Source organism: Ambystoma mexicanum, chromosome 5q, assembly GCF_040938575.1.
Source record: "Ambystoma mexicanum isolate Mex_15411 chromosome 5q, UKY_AmexF1_1, whole genome shotgun sequence".
Classification (NCBI taxonomy): domain Eukaryota; kingdom Metazoa; phylum Chordata; class Amphibia; order Caudata; family Ambystomatidae; genus Ambystoma; species Ambystoma mexicanum.
This window is the reverse complement of record NC_090933.1, coordinates 1,374,552,567-1,374,567,199: the sequence shown is the minus strand read 5'-3', so window position 1 is coordinate 1,374,567,199 and position 14,633 is coordinate 1,374,552,567. Positions and strand designations below refer to the sequence as shown.

The window sequence follows — 14,633 nt, the reverse complement described above, 5'->3', positions numbered from 1 at the left end:
TGTACCCTTCTGGAATATTCAATGCTCTAGCAGCACGTAAACTGGTACCCCAGGTGTTGGTGGGTGAGCCTGACCATGTCTCCCCACCCAATTAGCCCAGTATCTCTCATCACTCATGCCGTCTGCCATTCATTTTGCTGTTGAACCCGGTCTTCTAGCAGCTTCCTGCCTCTGGGAGTATAGCCACTCACTATCTTCAATATGATTCACCATGCTCTTAGTCTATTTTCATCCTTAGCTCACGTAATCAGGGACCATGAATTTGCTCATATTCTAGCATTTGTTTGTTTGTTTGTTTGTTTGTTTAGAATTTATTGTGCGCACCGGACCCTGGAGTATAAGGGCGCAAAAAGTAAGAATATGTACAGCTTAGAGCATAGGTTACAGGTTACAGTTACAAGTTACAGACATTACCAGTTACAGAAATTACCAGTTACAGGTGCAAGTTTACAATACAGGTTTACAATCGTATGATGCAGATACTGTGTAGCAAACAGGCGTGAGCATTATCATGGGTTCAATTAGCAGTTGCTGTCGTTAGCCAGTTAATTACAATTTGCCTGAATTTGGAAAAGGAATGTTCTAGCCTCGCAGTAATGGGTAATTCGTTCCACAATTGAGCAGCTTTGACTGGGAAGCTAGCTCCGCCTATGGTGGTCAGTTTAAAGCGTGGTACTTGTAGGCGGTTGGTGTAAGCAAGTCTGGTTTGTCTTGTGGGGTGTGTTCTGGTGAATCTGTCCTTAAGGTATTGGGGGGCTTTGTTGTGTAGAGATTTGTATGTGAGAGATGCCGTTTTGAGTCTGATTTTCTCGTGGGTGGAGAGCCATTTGTGTTTCCTTCTTATTACTGTAATGTGTTCTCTCCTGGGGATGTTCAATGCCGCTCGGAGGGCCTTGTTTTGCTGTATCTGGATTTTGTTTATGATAGATTTATTGGCTCCTATGTACAGTGCGTTACAATAATCTAGTTTGGAGATGATAAGGGCTCTGGCTAAAGTTAGACAGCTGTGCTGGGAAAGGAATTGTTTTCCTGCTCTAATGAGCTTACATGTGTAGGCTGTCGAGGAAGCTAGGGAGTTTACCTGTTTGGAAAATGATAGGGTAGAATCAAGGTAGATCCCTAATGTTTTAACTTCTTTGGCAACTTGTATGCAGTTCCCATCTATGATAAAGGAAGAGTAGTTTGTGCTTAGTTTTTTGATGAGGGGTGCGGTGCCTAGGATAAGAAGCTCAGTTTTATCATCGTTCAGGCATAGGCCATGGGTTGCCATCCATGCCTGAACGATGCTGTATATTTTGTTCACCATTGCTAGATCTTTTTCGTAAACCCCTGTGAGTGGGAGGAGGATCTGGGTATCATCGGCGTAGTTGGTATACGTGATACCCAGAAGGTCCAAATCATCAAACAGAGGCTTAGTGAATATGTTATATAGCGTTGGTGAAACGCATGATCCCTGTGGCACGCCGCAGGTAATAGGGATGGGGTCTGCAGCTGCTATAGGTGAGAAAACCCTCATGGTGCGGTCACTGAGGAAGGATTGTATCCATGCTATAGCCTCAGTGGAGAAGTGTGCTGCTGAATCTAGGTGGTTACATAGGACTTTATGGTCCACTAAATCAAAAGCGGCCGATAGGTCTAGTAGCAGGAGGAGTGCTGGTTTTCCAGAGTCTCTTACTTTGTCTATTTGGGCTTTCAGGTCAATCAATGCAGTTTCTGTGCCGTGAAGAGGGCGGAAGCCAGATTGTCGGGAGCCTAGTAGTTGGTTTTGTTCCAGGAAACTCTGGATTTGTATATATGCCACCTTATCCAGTATCTTCAGAAGGAATGGTACCGTAGTAATAGGTCTATAGTTAGTGGGTATGGTGGGGTCTAGAGTAGCCTTTTTTAAGAGTGGGAGCACCCAGGACTCTTTTAAGTTACTGGGGATAATGCCTGTGGTAAAGGAGGCATTAATTAACTTGGTGATAAATGGTGCTAGATCTCGTGCGGCATCTTTGATGAGTTGTGCTGGACATAAGTCTCCTTTGCAGTTGGACGGTTTTAGACCGAGTATTACTTTCTCTACTTCTAGTATGGAGACTTTGGAGAAGTGGAATTGCGTAGTGGGTTTGGAGTTAGGAAGTGTCTTGATAGGCGGTAATATGTTGGGTGCTAGGGTCTCACGTTTTAGTTCTATTTTCTTTTGGAGGTTTCGGACTTTGTTAGAGAGGGCTTGCTGGATTTCGGAGCACCACTTTTTATCTTTAAGACAGTTGTCTTGAGGTGTTATTGGGTTTTCCAGTTCTCTGAGTATGGCGAACAGTTCTTTAGTACTTGATTTGGCTTGTGTGATTCTGTTATTGTAGGTCTCTTGTTTAGCTAAGATGATTTCTTTTTTGTAATGAGAAGAGATTTTAGCTAGTTTCAGTTTATTTTCTGGGCTGGGGTTAATTTTCCATGTATTTTCCCATTTCCTTTTTTCTAATCTCAGATTTTTTAAGAGAGGGGTGAACCAATTGTTCAGGTGGTTCTTTGGCTTGCTGTTTCTGAGCTTGAGTGGTGCGATGTTGTCAAGAGTTTTGTTCATGATATTGTTAAATTCTTCCACTAGGCTGTTAGGGTTAAGGTTGTCAGGTAGAGCGACCAAAGTGGGCATGATGCCGGGGAGTAGTTTGTCTAGTGTCATGTTTTTTTTATTTCTGGTAAGTGCAGGAGGTGCACATGGTTGTTGCAGTTTGGGGGTGGCAGTGTCCAAGGAGAATGAGATTAGATGGTGATCTGACCAGATTTGGGGTGAGATGGTGAGAGTGGCTATATTGCAATTGTGGTCAGCAATCCAATCAAGGGTTCTCCCTTTGATATGGGTGGGCTCAAGCACTCTTTGTGTGTAGCCCAGTTCTGTTAGGGTGTTGGAGGCTGCTGTGGCTTGTAAGTCGTTGATATCATTGAAGCCAATATTGAGGTCGCCTAGTAATATTGATTGAGTAGTATCTTTAAGGTTTTCTGATAGGATGGTAGTTAAGTCTTCTATGAAATTCTTGATTGGACCTGGAGGTCTGTATATCAAATGAATGTTAAGGGTTTGTGAGTTAGCTGTAGGTGTCTTGGTGGACATTATCTCACAAGATTCAATGGTTGGTGAGGGGGTGAGTCTCATCTGGAGTTTAGTTTTGACGATGATGGCTAGTCCTCCACCTCGAGCTCCGCACCTATCCGATCTGAGGATAGTGTAATTATTGGGCACAGCTAGGGATAGTGCTGGGCCTGATGCCTCATGTAGCCAAGTTTCTGTAATGGCTAGGAAGTCGTAATCTTCTGTCAGGATAATTTCCGATATTTCTATGGCGTGGGCGACTAAGGATCTAGCGTTTATTAAGGCTCCTTTGAGTTTAGGTGTGCGGTTAAGATGTGTAGCAGTATTTTTTGCAGCATTGGGAGCGGCAATTGTTTCTTTATTGGTTTGGTAGTTGTTGAGCTTAACGTGGTTATGGGTGAATGGTTTGCGAGTAGGTTCTTTTTTGGTTCGAGTAGTGTTAGTTTCGTATTTGATGAGCGGATCAAAGATTCTGGGTAGTCTTGCTCGTAATCTTAGGTTTCTGTCAGCTATGTTATATTGTGTAGTGGAATGTTGTATTGTAGTTGCTATAAGAGGCGACATGGTGAGATGTTCCCATGGGGTGAGTGAGGAGGCCAGGTATACTAGGTAGGATAGTATAAGGAGCATTGTGTAATGTGTAAGCGTTCTGTGTCTGGATAGATGGCTAGAGTTTTAGTTATGGTGTAGTGCAGGCAGAGTAACTGCTAAATCTGCTATGTTGTTATCTAGAAAATGAGGTCAGGCACATAGTGTTAAGTTGATAAGTCTTTAATGAAAAAACTTGACACTCATGGTGTTCTCTCTTTGCAACTTAACAAGGGATGCCTTGGCTTCTCATGTCTACTGTTCTTCGCATCTGACCTGGCTGCTTTCAGTCCTTGACACCAAGCCCGGCAACCTCTTCGGTCTTGCTTCGAGTTTGAAACTTTTCTTTGCTGCGCCACACGTAGCCTTAATCAGTCTTCTTCATGGAGACTTAATTACTAAATTATGTCATTGAATATCCAGAACTCTATATACATGTTTGCGGCACCACCTGCAGTCTACATTTGATGTCTAGCCAGCCTTAAGAATACGTAGTCATGAGGGTAATTGATTGAGTCGTAAGAGCATCATGAGCCTACGTCGCCTACTAGTGGGACATACAGTCATACAGTCATGAGGATAATTGATTGAGTCGTAAGAGCGTCATGAGCCTACGTCACCTACGAGTGGAACATACAGTCATGAGGGTAATTGATTGAGTTGTAAGAGCATCATGAGCCTACGTCGCTTACTAGTGGCACATACAGTCATGAAGGTAATTGATTGAGTCGTAAGAGCATCATGAGCCTATGCCGCCTACGAGTGGAACATACAGTCATGAGGGTAATTGATTGAGCTGGAAGAGCATCATGAGCCTACGTCGGCTACTAGTGGGACATACAGTCATAAGGACAATTGATTGAGTCGTAAGAGCATCATGAGCCTATGCTGCCTACGAGTGGGACATACAGTCATGAGGGTAATTGATTGAGTCGTAAGAGCGTCATGAGCCTACATTGCCGGCGAGTGGGACATACAGCCAGGTGTTGCTGAGTTTGGAGAAGGGAAACTATTTCCCACCTGTACTCTCTGAGGGGCTTCTTTCCTACAGCTATTCTAGATTATTATTCCTGTCCCATCTTTTTAGTTGATCCTTGAATATCGAATGACCAAGGGACCAGCCCATGTGCCAGTCAGTGTTGTTATGGAATTACCTCCTGGAGTTAGTAAAAGACTGTAAGGCTTTCTCCTCACCATTCTGTATCATCTAACTAAGGAACCCCATAAGCAAGTTGTCCTGCGTGCTGTACATCTCAATATGAATAAAGCAGAACATCTGTTAGTTTGCTCCTTATACAATTCCACGCCGCTCCACCAATCTTCACTAAATTGTGCATAGCGACCTGTTAGGACCCTCCGTATATTACTGGCTACAGGACATTTGGTACCCCACACTTTGCCCAGATTTCAGCCCCTTCACATATGAGACGTTTGCCTGGAATCATTGAAGCATTGATGTTGTCGTAGAAGGACCAGACGAAGCACATGTTAAGTGTCGCAACGTGAGGAACAAAACTCTGAGGTCCCATAAACCACATTTCCGAGATATTTGCAGCGCAATGCACTGAATCATGTGAGGGAGAGGCAACAGGTAGGAGAGCGGACAGAAGGACCCAGAGTGCTGCAGCATGCCAACTCTCTCTTCCCCTCCTTGTCTGCTCCGTGGTATGTGAGCCAGCCACACGTGCCCATTTTTAGTGCAGTTTACTTCAGAGTGCAAGGCACATCAAGCGATAAGCGACTTGGAACAGCGACCTGCAGGATCATTGATTCTCAACAATTGATGAGAGGGTCTTTTTGCTGGTATTATATAAAGCAGGCTAAGATCTAGTTCAATCATGGAGTTGAGTGGGGAGAGTCCCAGCTCAAGTTTAATGTCTGCTATGGGGAAGCTGTGATGTATGCCCATTGCGGAAGGGCACATCTTGCCCTCCAAAATGTCAAGCCACTTTCAATGTAATCAATGTATTTAGTAGTGACAACCCTCAGAGCAGGAACTATACTGTAGTGATGTATTTTTGGGTGAAATCACTATATAAGCTTTGCAATAAGTACATTGAGCGGGTGGGTGCCTTCCGTAGAAGCCGAATAATTCAGTGGTTGTAAAAGTTATCGGATTCTTACATGTGGTGCCATCTGGGGAATAGAAGTTACCCATATTAGACAATGATATATTTTCTGACCTCTCTACCATCTCTTCCTTCGCCTTTGACTGTGCTTATTTCATTATGTGCACATATGTCCGCATGACGTGCTCCCGTCAGGGAGAGCACAATATCCTCAAACGTATACTTCTCGGGGCACAGCGCTGGAGCTTCCAGTTCATTCCATATACTGCATTTGTATCAGCGCTAGTCAATGGGCCGGCTCTTGCCATGTCCGAGATCCGGCATCAGATGTCTGGTCGGATCTCAGGACCCGGCCAGCCTCAGCCTGACCAGGCTATACCAAGTCCCAGGACCCGGCCTGCCTCAGCCCTGCCCAGGCTATACCAAGACCCAGGACCCGGCCAGCCTCAGCCCTGCCCAGGCTATACCAAGACCCAGCACCCGGCCAGCCTCAGCCCTGCCCAGGCTATACCAAGACCCAGGACCCGGCCACTCTCAGCCCTGCCCAGGCTATACCGAGCCCCCAGGACCCGGCCAGCCTCAGCCCTGCCCAGGCTATACCGAGCCCCCAGGACAAGGCCAGCCTCAGCCCTGCCCAGGCTATACCGAGCCCCCAGGACAAGGCCAGCCTCAGCCCTGCCCAGGCTATACCGAGCCCCCAGGACAAGGCCAGCCTCAGCCCTGCCCAGGCTATACCGAGCCCCCAGGACAAGGCCAGACTCAGCCCTGCCCAGGCTATACCAAGGCCCAGGACCCGGCCAGCCTCAGCCCTGCCCAGGCTATACCGAGTCCCAGGACCCGACCTGCCTCAGACCTGCCCAGGCTATACCAAGTCCCAGGACCTGGCCTGCCTCAGCCCTGCCCAGGCTATACCGAGTCTCAGGACCCGGCATGTCTCAGCCCTGCCTAGGCTATACCTAGCCCCCAGGACACGACCAGCCTCATCCCTGCCCAGGCTATACCAAGCCCCCAGGACAAAGCCAGCCTCAGCCCTGCCCAGGCTATACCGAGCCTCCAGGACCCGGCTTGCCTCAGCCCTGACCATGCTATACCGAGCCCCCAGGACCCGGCCAGCCTCAGCCATGCCCAGGCTATACCAAGACCCAGGACCCGGCCAGCCTCAGCCCTGCCAAGGCTATAACAAGCCCCCAGCTCTGCCGAGGGGTGATCTAATTTGCGCTGTGCTCCTTCCCCTGGCCTTCATACGCACGTCTGCAGATACTATTCACTCAGCCTGTTCTCTTTCTTCTGATCTGAAAGGGACACCCTGGGAATCAATGGGCCATGAATATAAGTGGGAGGGGGCATCAGCTTTCTACATGCTGGACCCACTATTGTTTTCCCAATGTGTATTTTACACTTCTATAGATAAACAAAAGTAATTTGCAAACTGAAAAATGCTGCTTGCATTCACTAGTTTTCTTTGAAATATATATGTGTTTTGTCTGTCTTCCACACATACTTTGTAATTTGTGTACCCCTTTGAGTTTTATCACAGGTTATATTTATAAAGATGTTACATGCTTGTCAAACTGCTTAATCACAAATAACAGCAGTTATTAGGAAATTAAACTGTGGGTTCATGGGTACCAACATTTGATTTTCACTACAGGGGCAGAAATACCCCATCCTCCATCATGAATATAAGCAGCGACCATCCCAACCCATCCCCAGCCCAACCGATCCCCAGCCCAACCCATCGACCAGCCCAACCCATCACCTGGACAACCACATTTTATAGCACTCGTTTTTTTATAAGGAATTGCAAAAATTCACACGATTAACAACTAGTTTTCAATATATAACATCTCAATAACGGTCTCTCAAGCTGTTGAACTACCCTGGTAGCCTTCTACTGGGGATCCCTAATGTGCAGTATTTTGGGTGCCCCACTGCCATGCAAGCGATTTACAGTGGAAGTGATGTACAGTGAGGAGTTTGAAAAGAAGCCGCTCGAAAGAAATTGCACAATTTAAAAAATATTATTTTGAACATTTCCTTTGACTGGAGTCCAACTGCCAGCTCCGCCCCCTCAGAACTCCGGCCAAACCGTCAAACTCCACCCCAACCCCAGCCTTTGTGGGATCCCCCTTTCCATTTTTTCCATTTCCACCACTGATTTGTTTAGCAAACAACTGCACAAAAAAAGGATAGTGCAGAAGAAGAGCGGAGAGGAGAGAGGCATTATTCCAGGACTTAGAGGCAAGAAGGGAGACAGAATGGAATGGGAAGCTGCTCAGGGAGGTGAGGGTGCTGAGAGAAGAAAAAGAGATTGAGAATGTGAAGAACGGCTAGGGACATGGAAGGAGACCAAAGCGGCAAGTACGCAGGAGTCAGACCGTGAGTACATTTAAATACGAGGCACAGCAAATGGAACCGGAGACGGATTCAGAGGAAAAGCACGCACTAGAGTGCAGAGGCACACAGAGGGTGTAGAAAGAAAGATGCATAGAAGAGCTATAGATTGAGCGCAGGGAAGCAAGAGGGTAAGCAGCGAGATGTATAAGCAGAGTATCCGTGCACTGGATTTGCTCATGTTGTTCCTCAATAGATATATTGGGAGCACTCTTTTTGCACTTTTGTTTCTCAGTGGTTGTTAGGCAGAATTATATACAGTACCCTTTGGGAACACCACACACAATTAGGACTACAAGTGTCGGTACAAATTCACCTTTGGTACAAGGCTGTACTACACAGTAAAGTGGTAGCAATGTCTGAGCAGCCAGACTTATCTCTTGAGCAAGTGAGCAGTATCAATAGTTACACAAAGGACAGCAGTTACTATGATTCAAACAAACACTGACTCAAGGTTTCTGAGTAAAAGAATATATATTTATTTACACATCAGTTGTATAACATTTCACTAAAGTAAGGCAGTTTAATAATCACACTCTTAATACACCACACAACTCCCAATAAGTTCCAGACAAGTTAAGCTCACAAAATGAAGTGGGAGCAAAATGGCACTCCAGCAATTTAAAAGGGAGGGAAAGACAAAGTTAGTTAGAAATTGAACCACACCAACAGGTAAGTACTCAGGGCAATTGAGCAAGAGGAACTACAGTGATAGAATCAGGTAAAAAAGGCTCAGGGACAAAGTCAATAGGACAAAAGTCTTTTGCTCAAGATCACACGGTTCAGGGTAGTTCGCGGTAAAGTCCTGCCACGAGTTCCAGACGAAATTGGTTGGCAGAAAATGTAGTGTTAAGAGAAGAGAAGGACAAGCCCTCGGATTGGAGAAAGATTTCACACACTTTCAGCACGGCTGAACGAAACAAACAACCGGATTTGCACAGTACCTTAAAACGGAGAAGGAACTGTAGCTGTGGCGGACGTTCCTGGTAGTTCCTGCAGGGTCACGGTTCCTGAAGCGACTGTCCGACTGAATAGAAGTAGGAAGACTAGAGGGTCCTGCACTACCCAGGGAAGAAACCAGCAGCAGAGCAAAACAAGAAATAAAAGGTGCGCTCCTTAAAACCCAAGCAGGGTCTGACCTTCCTGGCTATCCGGCCCACTGTATCTCTGTACAGCAAATTCGACCAGAGGAGGGGTCCTGGCTTGAAGTTTGGGTGAACTGGTTGATCCCACCAGCTCGAGGGAAGAAGATTCCTGGAGGATCCTCTCTGTCGTTGGAGTTTGAAGATTCGGACCTGCAGCAGGGCTTCACCGGGCGGTTCAGTCATGGTAGGGGTCCTCTTCTGTCAGCCCCTCATTGGTTCTTTCATTCCCGTGGCGACTCTGCCTTTCCAGACCCAGAGACCTGCTTTGTATGCAGTTTTCCACCATTCACACAGCCTGGCTGTCAATCACATAGCAGGGCGGCTGTCCTGGCAAGGACAGTCACCCAGCCAATCAAACAGGAGTGGGACTTGGGTTACCAAGGGAACCCATGGCAGGGGTCCTAAGACCCCTCCCTCACATCCTGCCTACCCAGACTTTCAGACGCCTTAAGGAGGGCTTCTGTGCAGAAGCCCGCAAAAAGACAGCAAACAAAGGGACCAGACCTGGTTTGGCGTGCAGAGTAAAACACGAGAAAGATTTTTACAAAAAGAAATGGCGAATAAACCCAACCGGAGCCTTATACAAAAACGTATATGGTCAAGCGGATTTAAGTTTGAGGCTACCAAGATAACCTAAAACAATACCATGGTTATTTAAGATAACCGCGGTATAAAAGAATAGGGTACTTACCACTGCCACCAGCCAAGTCTTGATGAAAAGGGAGCAAAACAATGATCCAAGAGAAACAGACAAAAAGGGATAAGAATTAACCCTTTCCAATACTCCATGTAAGATGGGGCGTACTGGGTCTCTGGTTTAAAGTGACTAAATAAAGTTAATGGTAACTTTACATTCTTCTGGGAGACAGTAGTCAGACCCAGAAAAATGGAGTCAGTGGGAAGTCTAAAAGACAACCCTGTGTCACTGCACTGAAGGTGCTGTGTAACACAGAAAAAAATGATGCCCATGGAGTATGTGAGGCTCCAAAGCCCAAGATCACACATTAGGTAAAAACACACACAGCAAAATACATGTAAGAGTGGGTAAAAGGCTCACACTCTTACGAAGTGAAAAAATGAAACCCTAGAAATCCAGCAAAGCTGCTGGGGGACTCAGTAGGTAAGGGAAATTAGCCATTCTGGAGAATTCTCCCTAACAGTGGTGATGAATTTAGTGTACTCTTTTCTCAGTGGTAATGAATTAGGAGCACTCTTTTTTCTCGGGATTGGTGCACTGGGTTTGGTAATGTTTTTTCTCAGTGGGTATATTGGGAGCACTCTTTTTACACTTTTGTTTCTCGCTGGTGATGAATTAGGCATACTCTTTTCTCCGATTGCTGGCTAATTAGGAGCACTCTTTTTTCTCTGCCATGGGGCACTCGATTTGCTCTTGTTATGTTCAGTGGGTATATTGGGAACACTCTTTTTACACTTTTGTTTCTCACTGATTAGGAGCACTCTTTTTTCACACTATCTGCATCTCTCTCTTACCAAATACTCTCCTTCTAGAACTCTGCGCTCCTCTGGCACCAACTCTCTGTGTGTAAAGCGTTTCACTAAACAAGAGGTCACTTGCTTTCCTCAGCTGGATCCCTCCTCTGGAATAGCTTTCCCCTCCCTCTGCATCTTGAGCAGGATATTCTGAGGTTCCGAAAGCACCTCACAACACTCCTCTTTTCCTGCTCCTTCCCTTCTTCCTTCCTCTGCTAATCCCACACTTGCTGTGATTGGTGTCTTGGACCCTATTCTCCCCAGCATCTGTCTTCCTCAGCACTTGCCTATGCACACCCTTTGCACTGGAGATTCACACTTTCCACCCAACGTGGCTCCTGGCTGCATAGCACTTACCATACCTTGCACTTCATATGCAGCTCACCCTTCGAGCACAGACACCACAGCACTTACCCCACTGCCCTCTTCCTTCCTGCACTGGCCCATTCTGAATACTCACAAGGAATATTAGATTTGGTCGTCCCTTCCTCCTCTGTATTGTTTGTATTTAATTGTACTGCTATCACATGATCCCTGTGGGCACTTTCAAACATAATTTATTTCCTGTATAAGCGCCTAACAAGCAAACAATAAGTAAATAAATAAACGGTATGGGTGCACTCGGTTTACTCATGTTTTTTTTTTCGGTGGGTATATTGGGAGCACTCTTATTACACTTTTGTTTCTCTGTGGGGATGCATTTGTTGCACTCTTTTTCTCAGTTGTGCTACATTAGTTGCACTCATTTTCTCAGTAATGGTGTACCTGGTGTGTTATTTTTCAGTTGGTATATTGTGAGCACTCTTTTTGCACTTTTGTTACTCGCTGGTGATGAATTAGGTGCACTATTTTTTCTCAGTGGTGATGAAATAGGATCACTCTTTTTCTCAGTAGTGGTGTACTCAGTGTGATCTTTTATTTCTCAGTTGATATATTGGGAGCACTCTTTTTTTATACTTTTATTTCTCGCTGGTGATGCACTAGGGGCACTCTTTTTTCTCAGTGGTGGTGAATTAGTAGCACTCTTTTTTCATGGTATTGGTGCACTCGGTTTGCTCATGTTTATTCTTTTGGTGGGTATATTGGGAGCACTCTTTTTACACTTTTGTTTCTCTGTGGTGATGAATTTTGTGCACTCTTTTTGTCGGTGGTGTTGAATCAGGAGCACTCTTTTAATCCATATTGGTGTACCCAGTGTGTTCTTTTATTTCTCAGTTGGTATATTGGGAGCACTCTTTTCTCACTTTTGTTTCTCACTGGTGATGAATTAGGAATACACTTTTCTACCATTGGTGGTAAATTAGGAGCACTCTTTTTTCTCTGCAGCTGTTTGTTCTTGTTATTTTTAGTGGGTATATTGTGAGCACTCTTTTTACACTTTGGTTTCTCGCTGGGGATGCATTAGATGCACTATTTTTCTCAGTGGTGGTGAATTAGGAACACTCTTTTTTCATGGTATTGGTGCATTGGGTTTGCTCATGTTTTTTTTTTCAGTGGGTATATTGGGAGCGCTCATTTTACACTTTTGTTTCTATGCGGAGATGAATTTGGTGCACTCTTTTTCTCAGTTGTGCTGCATTAGTTGCACTCTTTTTTTTTCTTGGTGGTGGTGAATCAGGAGTACTCTTTTTCTCAGTAGCAGTGTACCCATTGTGTTCTTTTATTTCTCAGTAATAAAAGAGAACTCCAGGACTCAGCGCCATTAAGTATATATATATACTAGGTTTTAATGAACAATCAAACAAAAAATGCCCTCTTCATGTTGATTACACGTGTTTCGGCTCGCCTGAGGCTTTTTCAAATCTGGGCCAAAAATAACATGAGAAAACCATACGACTGTTGTCAGGTCAGTAACTGTGGGGATGCATTTGGTGCACTCTTTTTCTCAGTTGTGCTACATTAGTTGCACTCATTTCATCAGTAATGGTGTACCTGGTGTGTTCTTTTATTTTTCAGTTGGTATATTGTGAGCACTCTTTTTGCACTTTTGTTACTCGCTGGTGATAAATTAGGTGCACTCTTTTTCTCAGTGGCGATGAAATAGGATCCCTCTTTTTCTCAGTAATGGTGTACCCGGTGTGTTCTTTTATTTCTCAGTTGATATATTGGGAGCACTCTTTTTTACACTTTTATTTCTCGCTGGTGATGCACTAGGTGCACTCTTTTTTCTCAGTGGTGGTGAATTAGTAGCACTCTTTTTTCATGGTATTGGTGCACTCGGTTTGCTCATGTTTATTCTTTTGGTGGGTATATTGGGAGTATTCATTTTGTACTTTTGTTTCTATGTGGTGATGAATTAGGTGCACTATTTTCACGGTGGTGATGACTTGGGAGTACTCCTTTTTCTCAGCAGGTTTATTGGGAGCACTTTTTTGTTGCTGGTATGTAGACATGCTCTTGTTTCATTGTGGTGGCGTATTGGAGACACTTTACCACCTTATCCTCCTCCTTCAAGAGCCACCTCCACAATATCTTTGAAGTTTTGGCGTGGAGCACTGATTCTAAGTGATCTGACTGTGGCTGATTTTGCCGCGGCCGGAAAGTTTGCATGAGAAAGGTGCAGACTGCCAAAAGTTTGCACCTTTCTCATGCAAACACACTTGCATACTACGGGGGCTGCAGGGTTTTCCCCCACAACCCCCGCTCACTATACTGTAAAGTAGTAAAGTATAGTGAGCCGCGTGTTCTGGGGGACACCCCTGCATCCCCGTTTTTTTTTCGTTTTTTTTTTTGCAGGTTTGCTGCAGGGGTGTCCCCCGCAACACCCCGCTCACTATGCCACACAGTATAGTGAGCACGGTGTTGCGTGGGACACCCCCGCAGCACCCACAGTCTTTTTTTTTTTTACTTACTTGCAATGCTACCACCAAAGGTTCAAACTGTTGGTGTTCGAACCTTTGGTGGTAGCATTTTTCGTTCATTTTGTACGGTCGGACCTTTTTTTCGGTCCGATCGTACAAAACCGGAGCACTAGCCTGATATTAGTACAAGATAGTACAGGGTCCATTTTGCCCTCTCATCATATGTCCATTAGTTAATATTTGTTGTTTTTGGAATCTTGGTCATAAATGCCATCTGGGTGATTTACCTATAAATTCTCCCTTAGGAAGTGTCTTCCTGTAAATATCAAGCAGTGGAAGTAAAACCGTATCAATATAATACCCATCTTAATGTCTCTGCCCTGCTGCTAAAAACAGAAAACTTCAGAGAGCTCGCCTGTACCGATAGGCAACCTACACCTTGTTCATGCTTTAAACCTAAACGCTTTCCTTGCTGCGCGATTCTGCTCTGTGGAACTGAGCATGTGTATGTTGCGCAGCACATCATCGGTCAGTGGCGCGCTGTAAATAATGACCCCTCTCTCCTACTAACATAGTGGCTATTTTGAAATCTGATGTTTTCATATTCCTGTTTTATGACTGTTAATAATATGAACTGCTGGCTAATGTTATCAAGCTATTATTTGACATTGTTGAAATTTGATAAAAAGCATATAAGAAATATATATACTAATGTCTGCTTCTTTTATCTCTGCAGAGAGGCGGGTTCTTGACCCAACCATCAACAAAGGTAAATATCACTGATGTGACTGCATGTATATATTGCTCATAATGTGATTAATGCACCTTTCCTCCAGCAGGCTAAGTAGCCCTGGCACAGTTCATATTGAGCTGTTTAGACCTTGTATGTGCATTAGAGAATTTCTGGGCTTTTTCGATTTTACTTGTAACCATAATGTCACTTTAACAACGTTTTATCTTTGAATTTCATAGGTTTTTATTAGTGCAATTGGTCTATAACGTCCCTTTAACAAAGTTTTTCCACAGAATTTGATAGGTTTTTATTAGTGCAACTTAACCATAATGTCCCTTT

The 14,633-nt window shown here is 44.7% G+C and overlaps 1 protein-coding gene across 2 annotated transcripts in view; it reads left to right on the top strand.

Moving 5' to 3' along the window:
- Positions 1-14,633, top strand: part of LOC138498731 (CD5 antigen-like) — a 437,221-nt gene that overhangs the window by 379,315 nt on the left and 43,273 nt on the right. For both annotated transcript variants that reach the window (XM_069622369.1, XM_069622368.1), the window contains one exon: positions 14,298-14,330. In XM_069622369.1, the coding sequence (XP_069478470.1) occupies positions 14,298-14,330 (33 nt within the window). The remainder of the gene's footprint in view (positions 1-14,297; positions 14,331-14,633) is intronic.